This window comes from Accipiter gentilis, unplaced genomic scaffold, assembly GCF_929443795.1.
Source record: "Accipiter gentilis unplaced genomic scaffold, bAccGen1.1, whole genome shotgun sequence".
Taxonomy (NCBI): Eukaryota; Metazoa; Chordata; class Aves; order Accipitriformes; family Accipitridae; genus Astur; species Astur gentilis.
Genome location: NW_026060823.1, coordinates 308,248 through 329,176, shown reverse-complemented (window position 1 = coordinate 329,176; position 20,929 = coordinate 308,248). Strand labels below are relative to the sequence as shown.

General features: G+C 50.9%; 1 protein-coding gene and 1 long non-coding RNA gene across 23 annotated transcripts in view; both read right to left on the bottom strand.

The window, feature by feature from the left end:
• The window catches only part of LOC126036761 (electroneutral sodium bicarbonate exchanger 1-like), a 340,015-nt gene that overhangs the window by 202,910 nt on the left and 116,176 nt on the right, over nucleotides 1–20,929 (bottom strand). For 10 of the 22 annotated variants that reach the window (XM_049796814.1, XM_049796808.1, XM_049796809.1 and 7 more), the window contains one exon: nucleotides 16,770–16,931. The exons of 8 other annotated variants lie outside the window; for them this stretch is intronic. In XM_049796814.1, coding sequence (XP_049652771.1) covers nucleotides 16,770–16,931 — 162 coding nt within the window. Of the gene's footprint in view, nucleotides 1–13,681; nucleotides 13,751–15,926; nucleotides 16,041–16,769; nucleotides 16,932–20,929 lie in introns of all 22 variants that reach the window. 4 more of the 22 variants (XM_049796846.1, XM_049796845.1, XM_049796810.1 and 1 more) reach the window with 3 other exon arrangements.
• LOC126036768 (uncharacterized) lies at nucleotides 10,604–12,226 on the bottom strand. Its single transcript, XR_007505358.1, has 3 exons — nucleotides 12,157–12,226; nucleotides 11,531–11,635; nucleotides 10,604–11,260 (listed from the first exon to the last, which is right to left on the bottom strand). It is a non-coding gene; the product is annotated as an uncharacterized LOC126036768 (long non-coding RNA).

Below are 20,929 nucleotides of genomic sequence, written 5' to 3'. Positions count from 1 at the left end.
ATGAAGGTAACTTCAGTATAGCAATTATTTTGAGTCTGTGTATTCTGTTCTTCTAGTTAACTGGCCAGGATTCAGCATTCAAAGGCGGCGCCAGTCCAGAAGATGTCAGCAGCAGATCTACAGACAATGTAATTAGGAAGGGGTTTTACTCAGTGGGCTAACTGAAAAGCTGAATGGACTCTGCTAGTGCCTAGACTACCTCACATCAGTACTCTACGCGTTTATTGATGTAAACAAAAATATGCTTTTTAGTTTAACTTCTTTCAGCCTTCATTTCCCAAATATGTTCTTGTAAGAGTTATCCCTATTAGTCTTTTTAGAAGTCTTGACTGTCACTAGCTGAAACAGCTTTGGAAAAGCCACAAAAACCAAGCTGCCCTGTGACTTGGATTCAGAATGTAGGTAAACAGGTTAACTAGTTACTGCAACCACGTTGTGGTGTCAAGTGTGTCTGAACGTGCTTGTATTCATTTGTGCTTTCCTAGTGCATGTGCATATATTGTTCTTCTCCTAAACTATTTTCCCGGTTGGCACATACACTCCTGGGCATCTATCACAATGGTGCTCAGCTTCCTCAGCTAGCAGCTGTCCCCTGCCTAACACGGCCACGCGCTACACAAGTATTGCCTCCCATGGAGGCCCATAAATAATTGTGGTATTGAAGACAACGCAGCAGAGGATGCTACCAAGGTATGGAGATGATAGACGTGTCCCATGCCGTTGTATCTGATTTTTGTCTTGAGACTGCTCCAGCATGAGACTTGAGGGCTTTTTTTGTTGTCGCTGGGTAGGAAAGCTAAACTCGGAACACACAGCTGAAGATGTACTTAAACATTGCAATAGCCAAGGCTGTTGTGGCACTGCTACCCACCTGCAAGGGAGAGTCTTGAAAGGAATTGGCATGCAGAGAGTGTTTTCAGATAAACCCTGAAAGCTGTTCTACGTGGTTACATGAAAACTTGTAGTAGTCTGAAGTTCCGGTTCTGTAAACTGGTAACACTGCTTACCCAGTTAAGTGCATGAGGGTTTTTTGAGGGGTGGGGAGAAATTCTGATCCCGTGAAACAAATGTTGTGCTCTCTCTCTATTGTAACTTCTTTATAACTTGGTGTTTTTGTAAATGAAGTTGTATGTTTTTCCAGAGAATTTTCGTATGTACTGTAAAATACTGTCTTCCAAAAAGATTTTTTTTAAATTATTATTAATTTTTTTTAATGCACGTGGGATCTGCTTAAAAACCCCAAACAAGTAAACCAAATGTAAGGTGGGCAGGGCAGTGCCAGAAAAAGTATGTTCTACAAAATGATGATGTCATGGTAGAGTAAATTCGAGGAGACTAGGAACACTGCTTTCCTGCTTCTAGTATTTCCAGGTTTTGAATTAACACCCTCTGAATAGTGCAGCTTGCAAACTGCGCTGACAGCTGAAGTCCCATTTTGCTGTGCGGACAACAGATACCCCTGACTTCTTTTAAAATTAGTTGCTTGGCTTAAACCGCAATTCTGAGCTCTGATCATTTTAAGCATCCACCTCAAACCCTAGTGACAAGACCGAAGGGGCATGTAGCTACCTTGCACGGTCTTCATTCTCCAGCATTCCCCCTACTGCTGGTATTCCAAACTTGTGGAGAAAGCATGACCATGACCATATACTTACCTTTTTTCCTTATTACCTCTGGTTTCCAGCTTGCTTCAAGTGCAATTCATCTCTTAGAAAATGTGCCTTAGTGGGTTTGAGAGGTCTTACTCCTCCTTCTCCCCTCGAAAAAAACCCAAAACTTAAGGGTGCAAGGCTTAGGTTTACTCACAGGTTAAAATTAAGAAAGAGAACCTATGTTACTTCAGTGGCTTTTAGCAGAGCTACACCCTGAGTTTATAAAATGGTTACCTTGGTTTTGTGACCTGGGTTAAAACCATGGTCTTTCAATACTGTCAAGTCTGTGTACTAGTTACAGTAGGTATACAACTTCAGCACTTGTGTAAATAAAACTCCATCGTTAATTTGAAGGAATTAAAGCTGAAGTAGGTGATAAGATAAACGGCAAAGCAACTATGAAAAGTGTTTTGTAATGGTCTACAAGCCTGTAATATTACCATGCTTTTAAACAAATTCTTCCACTTGACCTGTTAAAGGCTGTTGTGCCCTTAACCTCTAGTCAGCACATGCATTTCTGCAGCTGGTCTCAAACTAACCTAGCTAATTGATATCAAAGTATATGCCTGTACATGGATTTATTTTTTTTAACTCTTGCTTTGCAGAATTATCTTCTAATTGTGCTTTGTTGTTGTTGTTGTTGTTTCCCCCCCCCCCTCACTCTTAGGGTGTTAAGAAGAAGTTTAGGAAGAAGTCAGGTTACTAGTTTCCTGGACTTGATCCAGCATGGGTCAGATTACACGCTTTATTTTAATGTACCCTGACTCAGCGCTTGGCCGCGTGCAGAGAGATGTTGCTGTTCTGGAGTTTCCCTGGCTATTGCAGAGGTTGGATGCTGCCCCAGCACTATGCAGATTAGATTACAGCTGTTTTAAATAAAGTTCAAACTGCACCAGTTCAACTGAAGTGTTTTCCTTTGTTTATGGAGCAAGTCTTCTGTCAAAGTGATTGAAAGGCAAGTTCCTCATGCATAAAGACTCCTCTCCCTACAATACTCAGAAGGAAGCAGCCCAAGCTAGAGACAGTATTGCCAAGCGTGGTTCCTGTCCTTTAGGGTGAATCCCTCCAGCAGGCTTTTCTATGCTCTGGGAAACATCTGCGGTTATAACTTTGCAGCTGCTGTTGGCTCTAGCAGTCCTGTCTGAATCTGGTCCAGCGCAGGTCACCAAGAGTCAGTGCTAGAAGCAGCGCTTCTTAGCTGTTAGCAATTGCATCATCACATCGCTTCCTGGCATAGTGTCTTATCACTGATCATCTGGGGACAGAGGTTTTTATTCATTTGCCAGATGGAGCTGGTAGTAGGGCAAGTTCTTTCTGGAATACCTGAAGGAGAGAAAAGCTGTATGTGGCCTTCTTTCTCATTTTTGTTTTTACTGAAAAGCAAAGCAATCGGTGCTAGCTTTGCAAGATCCTCAGGGTTATCGACAAACCCCAGGTAAGTAAATGCCTAAACTAAAACAAACCCTAGTAACAAATGCATTGTTTTCTCTTGCTTCTGCCACAATGCATCCCCCTAAGACCCTAAACCCAATACTGAATGTATTTAATTGTGATTGTGCTGAACACAAGATGACCAGAGCCAGAAAATACCTTGGACTTGAAGGTGAGGGAGGCTCCTTGATGCCAGACTTCCTGCAAACTTTGCTGTTTTCTGTCTGCTTTCTTAGCTGGTTGCTGTGTGTGTGGCTTGGAGGTCCAGCTGGAGGGGGTGAGGGATGCATGATCAGTCTCCTTAAAGAGGAGCAGCTCTGCGTTGAGATTGTGTACGGTTAGTAACTTTGAGCAAGACGTTCCATTGCAGGAATTAACGTCTCCTGTGGTTTTACTTGTTAGGTCTAAGCAAAGAAGTGGCTCATGTGAAGTCGCCTCCGCTTCTGCTACTGCAGTGGGTTGGTGTAACTTCTTGCTACTGCTTCTGCAACTGCAGAAACTAGAGAGAGCAAGTAATAGAGGGGTTGGGGGGTCCAGCCGCAGCCCCCTGCTTCCTGGCCAGCTCTGCTGTTGCTCTGCCTTTCGTCGAGTGCTGCGGGGCCAGGTTGGACTAAGCAGAGTCCAGTGGGGTGTTTTCCGAGAAGGAGGCGAGGGGTGGGCTGTTGAGCACTGCCTGCTGCCTCCTAGCATGCTGGTCAGCATGGACTCCCTCCCCTTCCCTGTGCCTGAGGGTTTCTTCAGCCACCATCTACCCCTGGGGTGCCCAGCTCCGAGCGTGGCCCGAGTATGACTACCTGTGGTTGGTAGTCGGTTTGTTTTGTGTTTCCAGGTTTTCTTCCTTGGAATCATGTTGTCCACAAAGAAATGTCATTATCCATCCCATTTCTAATTCAGTATCTACCGATCTAGTGTGACCCAGAGCCTGTGTGAAGGAGGAGCCGCCCCAAAGGATCCTGCAGCAACCTGTTTGTCCACAATCCTTTCTCCGAGTCCACTTCTGGAACTGCAGGGGCAGTGCTTGTGTGCAGAGTCCTGGAACAGCAGCACTGCCAGGGAGCCCCAGCGCCTGCTGTGTCCAGAGCTGCTCTTTCCACCGCCACACTCTCCTCCTGAGCCCTTCTGGTGTTGTAAGGCCGGAGTGCTCCAGCAGCTTGGCCACAGTTCTCCCGTGTGGCCATCCTGTGACAGCAGGCAGGGAAAGGCACTGGGCACTGCTGGGACAGAGCTCACCATGCTCCAGAGCAGCATTTGCGTCATGGAAGGAGACCCCCTCAGGGCAGTGCCTTAAGGCTTAGGTCTTCTTCCAAAGTTTCTCTCAAGAACATGCAGGCTCTGGCCATGTCCACCAAAAATTACCCTGTCCCGTATTTTTAAGCTGCTTTTTAAGCTCCAGACTAGCTGAACGAGAAGATATCCACTGTACATTTAATTGAGAAAGATGTACGCAAGACGCACCAGCTGGGGACTGATGCTGCCAGCAGGTTCAGCACCCCAGGGGAAGAGGAGGGCAGCCACCCTCTCTGGCTGGAAGCCTGTCGGGGCTTCAGCGTTTCAGCTTTGGTGGCCCCAGGCTGCTGCGGAGCCGTAGTCCAGTCTCTAGGGCTGCAGGGACCCATGCCAGGGGCTGTGTGGAGGGAGCTGGGCAGGGGCAGGGCTGCAGGAGGTGATTGCAGGGCTCTGACCCCAAGCAGAGTGGCTGCAGCACTCGTGTTTGACCCCCAAACCTTGCCTCATCAGTGCCTTTACGGTAGCTGGAGATCCTCATACTTACACATGAGGAGTTGCAGGCGTGATCTGTACCAGCAGTGGCTTAGGAACCCGGACCAGGGCTAAGCCCCAGCAAGAGCCTTTGCACAGAGCTGTTGCTCTGCAGCTCCCTGGCTTGCCTCCCAAAACTCCTCATCCAGCAAAACCTCCCACACTTATGCGGAGCTTTGATTCTTGGGGCTCCGCTGTTCCTCTTGCTGATGCTAATGCCCTTGGTATCAGTTCCCATAATCACGGATTGCTATGTAAAATATTTATTGCAGGACTTATCCTTTTTAAAAAAAAAACAAACCAAACCCACTTTATTTACATAAATTACAAAATAAAATAATCACACTTTTGCTCACACTAAAAATCTACTCTTAAATTAAAACTCGGTTGGGCTCAGCACAGCAAGGAGCCACAGCAAGGTCGTTGCTAGCAGAGCCTTGTGCTCTTAACACAGCGTTCCATTTTTATAGCTCTCATTTTTATAGCTTAAACCATGATAGAGACAGAGTCACAGCAGCACAGAATGGATGCTGAAAGAGACCTCTAGAGATCATCCAGCCCACCTCGGCTGCTTGAGCAGGGCCAGCTGCAGCAGGCTGTGAGTCTGCTTCTCGAAGGTTCTATTGGCTGCGTTGCTCCCAGGTTGTGGAGCTCGCATGGGAAATGGGCAATGAAGAGGGATGAAGTTTTCAGGCACTTTCTGGCCGGTGCAGTGATTTTTATTTTTTTTTTTCCTTCTGACTTTTTCTCCCCCCTTCCTGGTCTTGCAGCTGCCCAAGGCGCAGCCAGAGAAGTGGAGGAGGGTCCCTGCCTGGCCTGCAGCTCCCTCCCTCGCCATTCTTAGGGTGATTTGGGGTTATTTTGCTGTGTCAGTGAAGCAAAGCTGGGCTCTTGGGGGCTGAGGTCAGTGGGACCCGAGGAAGGCCGTGATGGTCTTGAGGCTTTGAAGGGCTGTGCACCGAGCCCTGTCCCCGCTGGAGGGGACGCTGGTGGTGTTCAAGACGAAGGCCTTGCAGCCCTTGTTGTCGTGTGTGCCCGTGTCCCCCCCAGCCCCCAAGGTCTGTCGTTGTCGCAGGGGCTCTGTGCTGCTTTCTGCGTGGGGCCGTGTCCGTGAGTCCTGCAGGGACCTGTCTGTCCTGGCTTCCCCACCAAAGGGCTGCTTCCCCTGGGGAAGGGGAACGGGGAGTTGTTCCCGTTCCCGTCCCCCCCCCACCATCGCCTGCCGCGCTGGTGGTGACTCAGGCCTGGGGGTGGCTGGGTTCCCCTCGGGGCTTGCTGGCTTGGATCTGGGGCTCGGCGGGGCTTTTGCACCTCTCGGGGGCTGTTTCCCGGTGCCCCCCGCACTCCCTCCCCGTCCCACACAGGCACGGAGCGGTTCTGGAGAAAGAGCTTTTAATGGGAAACACAAAAGAAAAGGTCCCATCCAAGCTGGTCTAACCCCTCCCTACCACCCTCCCCGGCCCCCCCTTCGACAAATACCCCCCCCTCCACTCCCACCCCCCATTCCCCCCATCTCCATCCCTCTCACCCCTGTCTAATCCCCCCACCACACACACACCCTCACGTTGGCTGCCAGAGCCCTGCGCTTGCTGGGTGCCATTGGCAAGGAGCTCTGCGCCTGCCTCTTCCTCCACTTGCCGGCCGTGGCAGGTGGGGATGGTGGCAGGTCCATCCCCGCATCCTGCCACGGCTCCTGGGGCTCCATCCCGCCGCCGTTGACTATTTTGAGGCTCAGCATGGTGTCGCTGAGCTCAGGGATGCAGTAGTCGGGGGTGAGCATCTCCTCAGGCAGCGAGAGCGAGCTGAAGTCGCGGTCTGGGGTGTCTGCGCTGGTGCCACCAGCGTCCTCGGGCACGGAGCTCCTGCTGGGAGCATCCTGGCTGACCCCCACTCCATCCAGGGAGCAACCGAAGAGCCTTAGGGCCTCTTCCAGGACCATCTCCTCGGACACTGCAAGGTCGCCTGCAGTGTCCCCAAGGGCTTCGTTGTTGGTGGCAGCGCAGGGGCTGGTGTGGACATCGCCGCCTGGGGGTGCCCCCACAGGGGTGGCCATGCTGGGGATGTTGATCTGTGCCAGCTGCCCCTCGCTGTGCTGGTAGCCAGGGATGGACACTGGCAGCTCCAGAGGGTCTGGGGCCACCCCACTCCTCTGATTTTTGTAGGGTGTGAGGTATCATGGTTGGCCCTGGGGGGTCCCTGTGGCTGCCCAGGCCAGGGGGGCCCCGCAGCCCGTGGGACCCCACAGGGCAGCACCCGGCAGAGAAGTGGCGCCTTGGCCGAGCGTGGCGGTGGCCGGTGGAGGCAGGTCGGTGGTTGTCCACTGGATGCGGAAGACCCGGGGGTCGAAGAGGCAGCCACATGGAGCCCTCTGCAGACCTGTGTGGGTGAGGGGGAGCCGTGCTGGGCCGGGGGGACTCTCTGGGGGCACCCGCCGAGCCGGCCCCGATGGCCGACATCCCCCAGCTCTGGGCCAGGGGCGTGGGGAGCTTGTGGCCGGGGCGATCCCCACAGGGTGAGCTGCTGTGCTGGTGGGACGGGGTTGCAAATCAGGGAGGAGACTCGCATCTAGGAGGTGAAAGGGGAGAGGTGGCCCCAAATATTTGGGGAATTCTCTGCAGATGGGCTTTACTGGGCACGCGCCGCCCGGGCGAGGGCAAGGATGCTCACCGGGGCTTGCTGAACCCCCATGCGAAAAGTGCCGGGGGAACGGGTGTGATGGGGATGGCGAAGGTGCCAGAGCAGACTGGGGTGCCATACCTGCTGGTGGTGCCTGGGGGGCCCGGGCTGCAGGGAAGGGCTGCTCCCGCGTGGGCAGGCGGCACGGGTTGGCTGAGCCTAAGAGAATGAGACAGGAGCGATGGCCGGCGGTCTCCTCTGCTCTTGCCCCCCAAGAGCGTCCCTGGGCTGCAGGGGTTGGGGTCGGTCCCTACCTCAAGGGTAGAAGGTTTTGGGGAGCATGAATGGCTGGAAAAGCTGGGGCGCCGGGGGGCCCCAGGGCCCAGGCAGTGGGAGCTGCATTGGTGGCCGCGCCATGGTCCCTTCTGGCTGTTGGCTGCCAAGGACTCTTTGGCGTCTCCCCGGAAGGAATGCGGGGGCTCCCTGTGTTCTGCCCCACCCCCAAGAGCCTCCCCAGCTCCTCTTGGGGAGGGAAAGGGTTAAGGGAGGCTGGGGTGGCCCCGGGGCCTACAGGCGGCTCTCGGGGTCTGCGGGTACAAATGCTCTTGGCTTTCAACAGTATTTTTCCGGTGGGGGAAGAACAACAAGTTGATTCAGCTGAGCGAAGCAGGGACCAAGCTGCAGCCGCAGCCTCCTTGCGCCAGATGGCAAATGCGTTTGTGACCGTTGCCCGCGCTTCTGTTCGCTGCGTTGACCGGAGCGAGGCAGAAATAGGAAAAAGGACCTCGAAGGCGCGAAGGAAGGTCACGCGGTGTCGCTCGGTGGCACGCTTTCCCACAGCCCTCGCTCCAGTAGTGCTGTCAGGTCTTTCAGTCTCCTGCTGGGAAAAGCAGCAGCTCTGGATCCCCCTGGGAGGGGGCAGCCCTTTCCCTGGGTGCATGACACCCCGGAGGAGACGCACCGCGTGCTCCCAGAAAAGGACTGGATTCTGCCCAACGTCCGGTGTCAGGGCGCTGGGGCTGTTTGCGCTCTACGGGATCCCAGGGATGGGGTTAGTACATCCCCTCCTCGTGCTTGGAGGATTCGGCGCTAGCAAGGACACCCCAAGGGTACCAAGGACACAGGCCTCTCGCTCCCGCTGTGTGAACAGTGTGTGGCCTGGGGGAGTCGGGACAACTGCCGTGAACCGGAGGCCAAAGATCTCTCCTGGCCTGTATCCTGGTAATCAAAGAGATTGCGCTCTGTTCGTGAGGCACCTCTGGCTGCAAGATTGTGCAAGGCCATGTGCTGCGTAACTTGTGGCAGGGACCGATGCTGGGGGCGTGAAGGCAAGCGCGCTTCTAAAAGCATAAAACTCCGTTTCATTTCAGAGCGCAGCTGAGCCACCCCGCTCCTCAAGACTCTGCCATCTGCACCGCTGTGGCTGGGACTGGGCAGTGCTGCACATCCCAAAGGCCACCGAGTCACACCCGTGTCCCTGCTGCTTTGCCGGGAGCTTCTGCGATGTGAGCGATGTTCTGGGGGGTGATCTCTTGGACTGCAGCTACTCCGTCCCTGACCGGCAGCTGGCCAGGAGGGTTGTGTCCCAGGTGGAATTCCACCTCTCTGACGAGAACCTGGCCAAGGATGCTTTCCTCCTGAAACATGTCCAGAAGAACAAGATGGGCTTCGTCAGCATCAAACCACTGCTGTCCTTCAAGAAGGTAGGCAGCGCGTTGCGTTGGCCAGCCGGGGTGGGAAGTAGGGGTAGGAATGCCTACTTTCTAAAACTCCAAAATGAGTCTTAGAGAGTTTCTTTGACCGGCTTTTCGGTATCATGGGTCCCCGTCCCCGAGTCCCTGCTGAGCGTCCCCCCCAGCAGACTGCTGCTGGCCTGAGAGCTGCTGCCCCTGGAGCAGGACGTGCTGCACAAGGACCCCTCGGCCCCCTCCTGGCCTGGCAGCAACTTCAAGCCCAGCAATTTCAGCAATGCCTTCACTGGATTGCTCCTCGCCGGCAAAGTCTTCCCTCCGCTCGGGACAGGCTTGGGCACAGGCAGCTGCTACGGCCTCTGCCCCAGCACTGAGAGCACTCGTGGCTGCGGCTGGGGGAGTGGGGTGGGTGCCTGGGCACCCTGGCCCAGCAGCCCCTCGCCAGATGCCAAACCTCTTGCCGGCAGTCCTCCGGCAGCGGCGTGGGTGCCTGAGCCCCTCGGCCTGCGGGATGCGGTGCTTTGCCTGCCCCACTGTTGTCCCAAAAGTGGGGTCGTTTACCCGGGGTGCAAAATGCCAATATAAATACAGAGCAGAGGTATTTTATTCCAGTTCATGTTTACGCAAAGATGGGGGCTAGGTGGTAATCCGCAACGCTAGCACCCCTCATGCCTAAAGGGGCAAGCAATTTATACAGTTCAGTTATACATATTCGATTTCCAAAGTTCTTCCCAAAACTATTGCCGGGAGTAGCTTATCTCGCAAAGTTTCTATTGGGCTACAGTTTCCCTGCTTGGAATTAAAGGTCCAGTGTTCTTTTCTTCTACAGCACATGCTCAAGGAGAGTGGGGGGGTAAGTCTTTTTGGTGTGGAATTGAGTTGGTGGTCATGATCTCCCCCTGCCACCTTTCTTTACCTTTCCTCCAGTTTGCGAAGATGCTTCTGACTTCATGCCTATTAGCAATTATTCAACTTTTTGGCGCCTCCTGGAGTAGGATGTTCCCTTCTTCTCAGTTTTTTAGTTCTTCTTCAGGGGCACAGTTGTTAGCAAGGCATGCGTTGATCATACAAAGGGGATCTTGTTTCACAAGAGCTTTGTGGCCTTTTTCGTGTGGCTTAAGTACATAATTTCTTAAGTACATCATTTCCCCCTGTGGTGGGTTGACCCTGGCTGGATGCCAGGTGCCCACCAAAGCCGTTCTATCACTCCCCCTCCTCAGCTGGACAGGGGAGAGAAAATATAACAAAGAGCTTGTGGGTCGAGATAAGGACAGGAGAGATCACTCACCAATTACCGTCACTGGCAAAAGAGACTCCGCTTGAGGAAAATTAACTCAATTTATTACAAATCAACCAGAGCAGGGTAATGAGAAATACAACCAAATCTCAGAGCACCTTCCCTCCACCCCTCCCTTCTTCCCAGGCACAACTTCATTCCCAGATTCCCTACCAACCCCCCCCAGTGGCACAGGGAGACGGTGAATGGGGTTTACGGTCAGTTCATCACACATTATTGTGATACTTGCCAAACCAACCAAGAAAGGTAAAACTGGAGCGCAGGGAGCAAATGCTTTTCTTTCACCTTAGGCCAACTGCTCGGACGCTCTCTATGCTGCCCTGCTGCAGAGGGCATCCCTCTTGTACCAGTAAGAGACATAAGAGTGAATTAAAGCCAGAACTCCAAACCAGACCAAAAACCCAGTCGTGATCAAGAAGAAAGTGGAGAATGCATCAAATATAACAGAAAATTATTTTGGACATTCCCAGTTTACATTTGGAAAAAAGAGAAGGAAAACAAAGAGGAGGAATTAGGTATTAAAAGAAGAGCACTGAATGATAAAGCAGTAGCAGTCCCTCTACCACTACAAACCCACACCCCCACACGCACGTACGCACACAGACTTAACACCACCAAACTCCCCTTGACTGTGACGTTCCCCTCAGCTTGCTGGTCTAGAGATACTGAATGCCTGAAGCACACCAAGGATAACTGAAAACATCTGCATGGCTTTAATGGGAATCCTCCAACTGAAACAAAGCGCCTTCTCCCTCTGTCTGCGTTGGCACATCCCCGAGTCACGCTCTCACTCCTCTCCTTCAAAGTCAAGATTCCTAAACGTGAAAAGCGGGAGTGGGGAAAGGCGAAGGGAAGAGAAAAAGAGGGAGAGCATCATCAGTGGAAGACCTGCCAGCTGCTGCTGATTCAGCCCTGTTCGGGGGACCACCCCAGCAGAGAGGAGCTGGTTTGCATGCCACAGACCTCCCTGCCTGTTCCCAGGGACAGGCCATTTGCTCAGCCTTGCCGGCCAAAGCGTGGGAAAAGCGTAGGTGTGCGCCGTCGCTTGCAGAGGAGCACGGTCACGTTCACGTGCAATCCTTTACCTTTTTCCTCCCTGGATTCAAAGGGTTTCTGTCTTCAAAGTGAGAGCCTTCCATACGGTCATTTGTGACATTTCATCCAGGATAACAATCTCAGAAGGATCAGTCCTGCAATAAATATTTTACATAGCAATCCGTGATTATGGGAACTGATGCCACCAAGGGCATTAGCATCAGCAAGAGGAACAGCGGAGCCCCGAGAATCAAAGCTCTGCATAAGTGTGGGAGGTTTTGCTGGATGAGGAGTTTTGGGAGGCAAGCCCGGGAGCTGCAGAGCAACAGCTCTGTGCAAAGGCTCTTGCTGGGGCTTAGCCCCGGTCCGGGTTCCTAAGCCACTGCTGGTACAGATCACGCCTGCAACTCCTCATGTGTTAAGTATGAGGATCTCCAGCTACCGTAAAAGCACTGATGAGGCAAGGTTTGGGGGTCAAACGCGAGTGCTGCAGCCACTCTGCTTGCGGTCAGAGCCTTGCAATCACTTCCTGCAGCCCTGCCCCCAAATTTGATTTTCCCACCAAGCTGCCTGCTGGTTTCTGTGGGATGCCCCACAAAGAGGCAAGTGGAGAAAACTCTGCCAAACACCTTCAAGCTAATCTTGCCGGGGTTCCTGGCGCTTGGTGGAGCTTTACCTGTCACTGCTTTGCTTTGGGATATCCACGTCACTGGTCTTCCCCACGTTCAGCTGAACTGAACTTGCAGCAGCAGCAGCTTCCATGGCCCTCCTGGACTCCTGATGTAAAAAAGGGACAAATCACGTTCTCTGTCTTTGATCAAAGTGGAGATAAGCTGAATGCCCAGCACAAACTTAGCAGTCTGCCCTCCGCTTCTGCCCCTTGGCAGCTATAGGTATTAGTGCAGCAGGGGAGAAACCGTTCACTCCAAAGATTTCGGGGCAGGGGGACTGTGTGTTCAAAACACGATTATGAGCAAGTCTTGCCAGCAGCAGCAGCCGCAGCAGCATCTAATAATAATCATCATAATGATAATGACCTTTGTGAAAAATGACTCGTTTTAAAAATTACACCTGTATTCAAGCGTTCAGCTCACTGCTACTTGAGGAAACAAAGGTTACAAAAGTTACAGGCTATTGGGATCTATTTCGATTGAGTGCTGATCTTCCCCCAACATTTCCAGACAAGCTGTAAGAGAAACAGGCAATCTCACAGACACACGGAGATGTCCAGCCCCGAGGACACAGCAAGCCTTACCTCTTCTTCTTCTCCAGCTTCATTTCTGGCATCGTCCAACTTCTTCTTCCTTTCTGGCATAAGGTCATCCAGAAAGCTGAGCTCTCGCTTTGAGAAGCAGAAATCCATCGCTTTCCGGACAAATACGAGAGCCAAAACCTTCACGAATAAGAGGGAAGATGCGGTGAGCTCAGAGACGATGCCACCTCTCACTCCAACGCTGCAAACACCCCGCTGCCGAGCGGTGGCAGCTCTTACCATCATGGGAAAGATGATGGCGGCACGGGACACCTTGATGGTCCAGAGCAGGACGAGGCAGGTCAGCTGGATCGCCGTGAAGAAATGCACCTTTCGCAAGGGCACGTGCCGCAGGTAGATGAAATCCGGCTGGTGCTTCGCTGGCATCCAAAACAGCTTCAAGCGATCAAAGAACTGCGAAATAAAAGGGAAAGGTTGCCACCTTGGGACTGCGGCAAGTTTCTGGCCCTCTCGAGACGTGGAGGCACTTTGCAGCATCTCGCTTGCCGTCAGAAATCCTGGATCCCACTGCATTCCTCCTGGGAGCAGCACCCATTTTCCCTTCGCTCCATCTAGCAACCGGCTTGCCCCTGAGAGCTGCCCACCAAACGGCAACTATGCCATGCCATTCCATTATTAGCATTTCTCGGCCCACTGAATCCCCCCATGAGGATTTCCACCAGTGGTAGAAACTGCCTTCCCTTTGCACCAAATTCCTCCGCTTTTCACGTAACCAAACACTGACCTGCCCTAAACCCTGCAACAGAGAGCGCTGAACTTGCCTGGTCCTCCCATACCTCCTGTGCCTCCACCAATCTTTTTCTTACACAAAAGAGTTTCATTGCTTGCTCTGCGAGAAGTTTTTCCCATGCCACTGCTTTTTTCCCTGCTGCTACAGAGACAAAATACCAGGGAGCCGACATGCTGCACGCTGTAAAAGAGTCCGTACCTGAATTCCTCTGAGCGACGACACACCCATGTAGAGAAAGACGCCATAAAGCACAGGCATTGGTATAAACTGGGGGGGGGAAGAAAAAAAAAAAGAAAGAATGCAATCGTTTCTTTTTCTGTATTGCATTTTCAGTATTACCACCCTCTTCCACAGGCACTGCCTAAAATTGCTTGAAGCTTTCCAGCTTCCATTCAGGCTTAGAGATGGGTCAGATATTAACCATTGTTTTGCCATTTTGTGCGCACGAGTGAGCTAAGGCTCTGCTTTAGGCTGAACTTGGGAGTTATCTCTCCTCAGAATAATCCTATTTTCCAGAAAGGTTGGAGGAAAATAGGCGATTTCACCCGTGCTACCCTATGCCGCATTCTCTGGCGGTAGAAGAAACACTTCTGCCTATTCTTGGGGCAACAGGCAAAGGCCACAGGCCTCCTTTTAGCCTAGAGACGAGATTACTTTGTGGGAGGAACGTGCAAGGAAGCCCACAGGGATGACCTCAGTGTGTTTAGCTCCTGGGAACGGCTGCTCCGCGGCATTTGGGGAGCAAATTGCAGCCACTAAAGGGCTGCCTGTTTGAAACAGAGCAGATGTGCTCGTCTGAATATGCTCAACTGTAACCCATAAACATGGGTGGGCCTGAAAGACACCCAAAAATTCAAGCAGTTGCGTTGCTTGCTCGCCTCGAGCACACCAAACGGGGGCCTGAAGGGCTGCAAAACCTAACCGAGGCTGGTTCCCACCGTTGGTCAAGCCCCAAGGGTTGGGACCACCTCCTCCTCCTCCGCTCCACAACTAACTACTCAGGCCTGCAGAGAGGGGACTGTTTTTCTGTAACCTCCAACAAGCTCACGGTTGTTGGGTGGTTTGCATTTTCCTCTCACCTTTAACACGGAAGTGAAGAAGACAGAGCAGCCCATGAGCACAAAGATCAGCAAGCCAGTGACTCTCTGCTCTCATATCCCCAGCAACTTGGGTTGTTCTCCTGGAGCTGAGCAGTCAGACTCTACTTTGAGGCTATTCACGTGGGTGATGGACAGGACGGTCGCAGCCACAAACCAGGGCAGCCCCATCACAGAGCACACCCCGAGCATCACGGCCACCACAAAAAGGTCCAGGTGGTACCCGCATCCTTTCTGCAGGCAGGAAAACAAGAAACAGAGCATCCCATAGCACAAGAGCAAGGATAACGTCGCAAGTCAGACTCAAACCCTGCTCGAGCACAAGTCAACTTCTTCAGAATTCAAAACAAGAAATGGAAACAAGCAAGGGTGTATGCAGGCTTTGCACAAGCACCTGGCATGAAAATCTGGCAGGAGTTCAGACACAATGGATATGCAGAGCTTGTGCATTAAATACTTCTCCAAAAAACAACAAGCCACAACCCAAAAGCACCAAACCATTTTTTCCACTCACAAAGAAAACTGTACCACTTGCAAGGAAGGTGTGACTCTGAGTTATCCCTGGCAGCGCATCAAAACAATTCATTCCCCACACCTGCTGCTGCTGCCATTTTAAAACAAAAACGCAGTTCTCTATTGCTCCAAGATTAATTTGCTCCCCCAAAAGGTTGCTCATCTATACTGCCCTGTCACTTGCTCCCTGCATCATCGTTAATCCAGGAGGGCATCCTGCCACGCAGCCTGACCTTGTCCCAAACCAATGCCTTCAGAAAGCATCGGGAATAAGAGCTTCTCCCCAGACCTGCAGCCCAGAAGGGGCTGGGGTCATCTCTCGCAGGCCCTTACCTTCAGCTTGTGCTCCTTCCTGTTCACAATAACGGCACTGATCTGCTGGTCCATGAATATCAAGATGGTGCAGAGCAGAGCTGGGACGAGCGCAGCCAACACCGTCCACCAAGGGTTGGGTCCTATGGGGTTGATGAACCACCCGCGGTCATCTCTGGTAGGCTGCAACAAAGCCCACACATCAGCATCGTCTCCCAGCCCAGGCACTCCACTGGCTTTCATTTTCCCCTCCCTCCTTGTGTCAGAGCACCTCCCAGCCCTGGCTTCATGTCCCCCTCTCCCGGGGGCTTCAGCAGTGCCAGTCTCCTCTTTGCAAGCAGCTCTAGATACTTCCCCTGTAGGTATCTAGTTTTGGGGCCATCTTCTCGTTTCCAGGAGGAAGCAAGGCACTTGGAGGTGGAAGAGGAGATGGTCACACCACCAGCATCTCCTCCAGACTCAGCCCTGCCCTGCCCCGGCATCACCTTGTGACACCCCCACGTGCCAAAACACCTCGTTACCTTGAACTCATGGGGGACCTGGAGCTTCGGCGATGGGATCCCAACCACAAAGTCAAGGAGCACCATGATGACGATGGTGAGGAAAACAGCAAAGTCGCTCACTGTGGACCGTACCTGGGGCGAGAAACCAGAGGTGAGAGGGGCATGGCAAACAGGGCCGTAAGGTGAGATGCAAGAGTTGCAGACATCCACAACATTAAGGCTGCTTAACCAAATCCCACCACCCCTCTGAGCACATGCAGCCTGATCCCTTGCTTAGATACTGCTGCTGTGTTTGTCCCTGTGAGATCTGGGGTCAGACAATAAAAAAAAGCTTAACTAGGCCAACAAGGGTTGGTTTAAGTCAAAATCTAAAAATAATAATAATAATATTAAAAATAAGAAAACACATGTCTGCCACTACAGCTACACTCACAGCTACAATGGCAACAAGGCACTGAGGCATCCTTTAGTCCTCAAAAGGAAGCTCCTCATTCGAATCTACTTTCCACTCGAGCACATAATGCGCAGAAGGTAGGGGAAAAAAAAACAAACCGAAACCCCCAACCCCCAAAACTTTGGGAAACCTGACTTCCTACTACCTGAGGAGAAGAAAAAAAATTAAAAAAAATCAAACCCCAAAAATCTTCAATCTGGGGCAGGTCACGAGGCAGGTGGGAAACGCTACGATGATTTTGCACTCATGGAAATGAGTGTGGGACATCCAAGCTCTTGGAGAGCTTGGCCTGCAAGGCCAACGTTTCCCAGCTTGACCAAGGCAGGGCAAATACTGCTTAGTGCTCCAGGAAAGCCATTTTGGGAAACGAGTGCGGAGATGGACACTGGCCACCTCCTTCTACTTACTCTGGTTGGAAAGTAGCGGCTGGTTTTAAACTTCTTCAAGAAGCTTGACAGGGCAAAGGTGGCGAAGAAGAGGATGCAGCACCAGAAGAATACATCAGGGGCGTAGGGGCCGTCGCATCCACAGGCAGGTCCTTGAAACTCCCCACGCAAATACTGACATTCCTGGAGAAACAGAGCGTCAGGACACAAAGGCAGTGCACGTGCGGCAGGGAAACCTCGCATAGCTAGGGGGTTTTGAGGATCTTGGTCCAAGATCCACGACCCTGTAACTGCTCCTACCAATGGAGATTTATATTTAATGAGCAGCAGCAGCTGAACAAGTGACACATCGAACTACACAGCGGAGAAATGAGATGTGAGGAGACACCATACGCTAGTAACACATTACAAGAAACACTCATCCAGGTGACACTCTTCCATCAGTTGCTTGCATTCATAGCACTGTGTTTCCTTAACTGCATCTGGCTTCAGTCCTCACATCTTCCCGCAAAAAACAACATGCCAGGCTCTCCCAACCCTGTGAAGAAAACCTCATCAGCTTTCCTAACTAAAAAGTAATTCTTTTAAAAATTATTTTTAAACCTGAAAAGGACTAGGATTCACAGGACTAGCATCATTACATTCACTTCACAGTCCTCCTCAAAATGGGAGAACAAAAGATAATTGACATGACAAACGCCACAGTTACAGACGTTCCTTCCTGGGGGTGCAGTTCGCACACCTAGGAGCTCATGCATGCACGAATGGGTGACGCCAGGCAGCAGCCTTCTTACGTGCCTCTGACCTCAGGAAGAAACAGATAGCATGAATACTTTTACTCCATTTGCATCCTGAGGACCAGAGATGAAGCCCAAGATTTGCCTAGATGACACAGTCAGTTCCTTTAAGGGATGAAATTGTTCGTTTGAGTTTGGCTTCAAGGACTCCCACAGCTGGCGATTAACTAAGAGGTATGCTACAGCGAGGAGCCCGACACACAGACTGCAGGACAACTCATCACGCCAGGCCTCTGAGCTTGCAGTTCTCCGCAGGGCCCGGTGCTGCCTGAGCAGGTGGATGGACTTCCCAGTTCCAGAAATACAAGCTCGTGAATCAAACCCTCCTCAAGCACGCAGGCAAAACTGGCTGCGCTTTAGCGAAGCAAACCAACAACGAGGCTTCCTTTGTTTGGGTGCCTCCAGTCTGACGATGCTCTGGGCTACTTTCTCTTCCTGGCAGCAACAGGAATAAGTTGCTCTCATACCTACCAGCTTCTGACAGAGAAAGAGGATGATCTCGTTCTTGCCTGCTAGGACCAGGGGTGGCAATAACGCAGTCTGCCGAGACTGGAAGGGGATGCCTTGGAGGCGGAAACACGCGGGTGTTCATTACTCCTGGGCACTCGGAATCACGGGAGGAGATGATGCCGAAAGGCCTGATCCGATTCACAAACTGACGCACCTTAGGACTGAAAAGGCTTCTCCTTCCACTAACTTACTTTTCTCTGCAACAACAGCCTCAGGAGAGTAACTTCTCCGTAACCCTTTACACTACAGCAACTACAATACTTAATCCTAATGTACCTTACAAGAAAACTACTGCGGTCTTCTCTACTAGAGGGCCAACGCTGCTGCGCCTGTAAGGAGCGCTTTACATTTTATTAACCTTTTGAAACAACGCACTAGCTTCCCTTGCAATCGCATTACGTGGGCTTCCTGGGACTTTATATATGCACGTTCGTTTTCTCTGGCTAAATCAGATTTGGAACGCAGGGGTGGCCATCTGAAAACACTGCAAAACATTCTTTTTACATACATCAGTTCTCTGGTGAAGGCAACAACTGAGGAGGATCTTCAGCTAATGTAAAACTGCGAAGCTCAGAGGAGTCGTACTCCAGCTAAAGATCTGCGCACTACTAGGCAGGAATGTCAAATTAAGCAATGCCCAACAGATACAAGTCATTGGACCTTTTCTTTTACAAGTAGGAAAGAAAGGGTACACAGAAAGATAGTGGTCTGTAGAAAATGCATGTAAATCATCAAGATTTCCAAGGATTACTCGAATCGCTTCCTGGAGAGGCCAAAACAAGAAAGGAAGGAAGAATATTAACAAGATAGCCACAATCCCACTGCCAAGTACAGTTTTCAGGCTTGGGAAAAAAAAAAATAACATTACAGTTTGCAGGAGTCATGGAAGAGCAGGTTCCAGATATTTTGCTTTTCCTCCTCCCCTTCTTCCCCCTGCTCCCTCCCATCACCTTAGAGCACGCTGCCCTAACAGATTCACAGAAACTGAAGTGAACGAATATCTTAACCCTGAATTAACATAGAAGCAATACTATGGAGAGTGGAGGTGTGCTTTTAAATTTAACAAGTTCTACATTTAAGAAGCCTCCTCCTTGCCAGCACAACACATGCAAGTATTGACCTGTTTCAAAAATAAACATATTCCCCTTTTTCGGAATATTGACCCAATTCAGTTACAAAGGAACTGTAATTCAGCCCCAACAAACTCCTGCTTTATAAACGGGAAACTTTTTCTAGGAATACCTTTTGTTGGGAAGTGGCTTGCTGAAAAAGGACATGGGCCTGTGGAAAAGTTGTGCGAGCAGAGTTCTGTGTGAAAGAATGTCAGTTTGAGCAACAAGACTAGGCCTTGGCTGAAAATAGCTGGCTTTACTGATATTGGGAGAAAAACAACAGCTGGTCTCGCTGTTATCAGGAGAAAGACAGGGACGGTGTGACCTTGGCATAACTTCACAAGTAACTTTTGAAGAAGTTCTCAGGAGAAAGTTACTGAACACGCGTAGCTGCCAACCACAAGTGGGTGTGTTTTAGTAATGAATAAACATTAGCAATGTACCAATCATATTAGGACTAGTAGGCATAATTATCGCAAACTGTATAAATATGAGCTATCCGTGCAAATAAAGTTGAATCACTTCTATCACTCATATTGGGTCGACTTATGTGCATTCCTCCGCCGCTCCAACAAATGGCGCCCGAACGGGGACCGAAGAAAGGGGAATTGGAGCGACGGACACTGAGAAGCACCGGTAGCAGCGACCGGGGGGCAAAAGATTAACCGAACGCTGATCGTCTTGGTTGGTGTGTTAACTCTCGTGCCTGGACCGTCCAAAAGGGGTTCGCCGTCAGTGAGGGCTACTGGAAAAAGGCTGCAAAGACTTTTTAACCGAGGTGCCTTAATCAAGGTAGCACCCAGGAGTATCAAGAAGCCGGCCGGCAATGGATCAAGAGGTAGCCCTAAAATTATTACAATGCTTTTTAGAAAAGCGGGGAGTAAACTGCATTAAGCAAATTTCGGGGTTAGTCACGCTGGGTCGCGTTAAGGGATGCTTTAAGAATCCGGATTTATTATTTAAGGAGAGTGAATGGCGTAGATTAGGAGACGTATTATGGGATATGGTAACTGATGATGATAAATCAGCTAAAAAACTAATGAAGCAAGGACAGAAACCTTTCAATTAGTGTGGGTACAGCTTTTGAGCTTAGTACCTGGAATGCTATCGGAACCTCCCTATGGGATGAAATTAGTGACGGGTCTAAAGAAGTTAAAGATCTTGTAACTTTACGGAAATTGATTAAGACAACTCTGTAAGAAATGAAAGCAGATCGTAAAGCGTCTGCGTCTGCTTTTGCTGCTCTCTCTCTCCAACCGCAAGCGAAAGGGAAAAGCGGGGAGAAAAACATAATGCAGCGAGAGAGACTTTTTGGAGCTTGTTCGCCTACTCTCGTGCCCTTGACTTCTGCTCCACTCCCTGGGACTGCCGATATTAATCAGCCATCCGACAGTTCCCAAGCCTCCCTAACCGTACGATTAAAGGAAACCCTACAGAATCAGGGAGTGAGTAAAAATCTGCCTACGAAAAACCAGCCCTCAGATACCACCGTTCAACATGAACAAATTATACCTAGCATACACCCTGATTCAAATAATGCAAACAAGGACTTGGCTACTCTAATAATAGAACAAAAAGAGACAATGTTAGAATTGTTAAAGGAAATGGGGAAAAGAGACGGGGAAACCAACCGCACCCGTGACAGACGCGGAGCCGCCTGTAATAGCCGCTGCAGAAGAAAGGCAGAGACATTGGAGGGGTGTAATAACAGATGCCATTATAGAAGGGACTATGCTCTAAGCATTCCCAGTTATTGCATCAA